Source organism: Loa loa, assembly GCF_000183805.2.
Source record: "Loa loa unplaced genomic scaffold supercont3.4, whole genome shotgun sequence".
NCBI classification, from domain to species: domain Eukaryota; kingdom Metazoa; phylum Nematoda; class Chromadorea; order Rhabditida; family Onchocercidae; genus Loa; species Loa loa.
Genome location: NW_018108184.1, coordinates 964458 through 966691, shown reverse-complemented (window position 1 = coordinate 966691; position 2234 = coordinate 964458). Strand labels below are relative to the sequence as shown.

Genomic DNA, 2234 nt, shown 5'->3' with positions numbered 1-2234 from the left:
TTATTATTATTATTATTTCCAACAAGAATATTGAAAGAATGAAGATTTCAAGTTGAATGAATATTCTATTATGCTTACTTCTTTTGGTTGAGCTTTCTTGCATTCCACCATTTTACCGTTAATTTCATGGAAATGAATTTCACACACCTTATCACTAACATCATCATTATCAAATGTTATAAAACCAAATCCTGCAAAAAGTTGAAGACATTTTCTGGTGAAAAAAGAAATAAATGTTTCATTTACCCCTTATTTATCTTAATTTTTTGAGTGGTTTCTTTTATATAAGTTTCAGCAAAATTTCAAATATCTTTAATTGTGAGAGCAATAATATTATGCGTTAACAGCTGTTCATTCCTTTTTTCTCCTTGGAACTCAAGAAATTTGTGACAGAGTATTTTGAACAAAATGATAATGGAAAAGTTAGACCTCGATGACGTTGAGTTGTCTTATCAAACATCAACATCGCATCTTCAACCTTAAAAGTTAAGGTCAACATGAAAATAAAAATGCTAAGCAGTTATTTTTTTTACAATACTTCATCTAAATAGATAATCTCTGATAAATATATCGTATCATCTGATCGGATGAAATTCCTTCAATTTCTAATTCAATTTTGTGTCTCATATTCGAATTCCGGTACACATTTTCAACGCATGCGAGATATTACTAACCTTTCCATATTGTTCAAAATAATTTTTCATATCTTCCAGAGTTGAAGTTGCTGATAAGCCACCAATAAACACTTTCTTCGTTTTAATTATCATCTGTACAAAAGTGGAAACACAATTGGTGCTTAAGATTTTAATTGCATTTCTAACCATTTTTAGAAATTAAAAAAGTATCATAAATTATAAGTGCCTCTAGCATTTCCAGTCTTTTTCAATTCTCGAGAAACTTTATATTTCATGAGTCGAAACTTTTTTCACTATTATCGATCCAACTGATAAAATTGGCTAACTTGATATATATAAGCAGAAAATTCTTACTGCGAATATTTATAAGTAAGAAATACTTGGTCGTTAAGGCAGATGAAATTAATTAAGACTTAAACTATATTGTCATAATATGCCAATAAATAACATCATTTTCCAAGCTCAATTAAAATTTTCGAAAAATTTTTTCCCAGTGTTACCAAACTATTACCCATTGCTTACCTTTTCGGGGTATATGAAGAAATTATGTAATTTTAATTACAATTTCGAATTTAATTATAATATCAAATTTACTTTTGTCCTTTGCTAATATTAATTATTTCCAATTTATCAAATATTTCTCGAAACATTTGATAAGAAAGAAAAAGATAACAATTTAATTCCTGATCAAGTGCTAAATGACAAGATCAAGATATCACGATAAATTTTACGATCAGAACCACTACTACTTGTAGTAAAAGTATTGACCTTCACAAGGATTGCTATATTATTATTGATGATGATGAGGTCAATGGGAAATTTATGAATTCTTATGAAAGACTTTAACAAATGAATTCGAATAAAATGGAAATTTTCATGAATTGAATGAATTCATAAATGACATCAAAGAAAAAAAGAAATTTAAAGGAAAACAACCAAAAGGTAATTCAATTTTAGGCAAAAATTTTATGTGCAAAGGAAAAGCATAAATGAATGATTGAAGTCTTTTACACTTAAGCTATTTCATACAATCCATTATAATTAGTTCTTTAGAAGATATGTTTTCAAGTATACCTATAAATGATATGAATGTCATGTTTTGTGGAAAATTATGCATTTGGATGGAAAAAAAAAGCCCAGAAATAGTTATGGGCCTTGGAATTTGTTGTTAAATTATACTTTTAAAAGACAAAAGTTTTACTTATGATTGTAAGGAAATTTATGAAATTTAAGAGAAATGAGACAAATAAAAGATGTTGGAAGAAGGATGAGCAGCAGGAATATTCTTTTAAGGAGTTGGTAGGATCAAATTTTTCGATTCATAATCCCATGCAAGAAATGAATTTTGAATTTGTCATTGGAAGGAACGAGAGAGAGAAAAAGAGGGAAAGAAAAATGTTCATAATAATTAATCATATTGTGAAATGCTTTCCATTCTTCTTCTCGCAAATAAAATCCTTAAAATTTCCATCATTTTTAATCCTTCATTTTATTGTTAGAAGAAGAAAGGAACTTTTTTAAAGCTCTTCAGTTTGTAACCGAAAGTTTACTTATTGCTTCTTTTTTGATTTTCCGTACTATTTCCTCTCTCTCTCTCTC

General features: G+C 27.7%; 1 protein-coding gene across 1 annotated transcript in view; it reads right to left on the bottom strand.

The window, feature by feature from the left end:
• LOAG_16471 (musashi) overlaps positions 1-2234 on the bottom strand; it is a 10121-nt gene that overhangs the window by 2542 nt on the left and 5345 nt on the right. Inside the window, exons 6-8 of the mRNA XM_020449122.1 lie at positions 675-767; positions 430-478; positions 79-191 (exon numbers count right to left, since the gene is read on the bottom strand). Coding sequence (XP_020307439.1) covers positions 79-191; positions 430-478; positions 675-767 — 255 coding nt within the window. The remainder of the gene's footprint in view (positions 1-78; positions 192-429; positions 479-674; positions 768-2234) is intronic.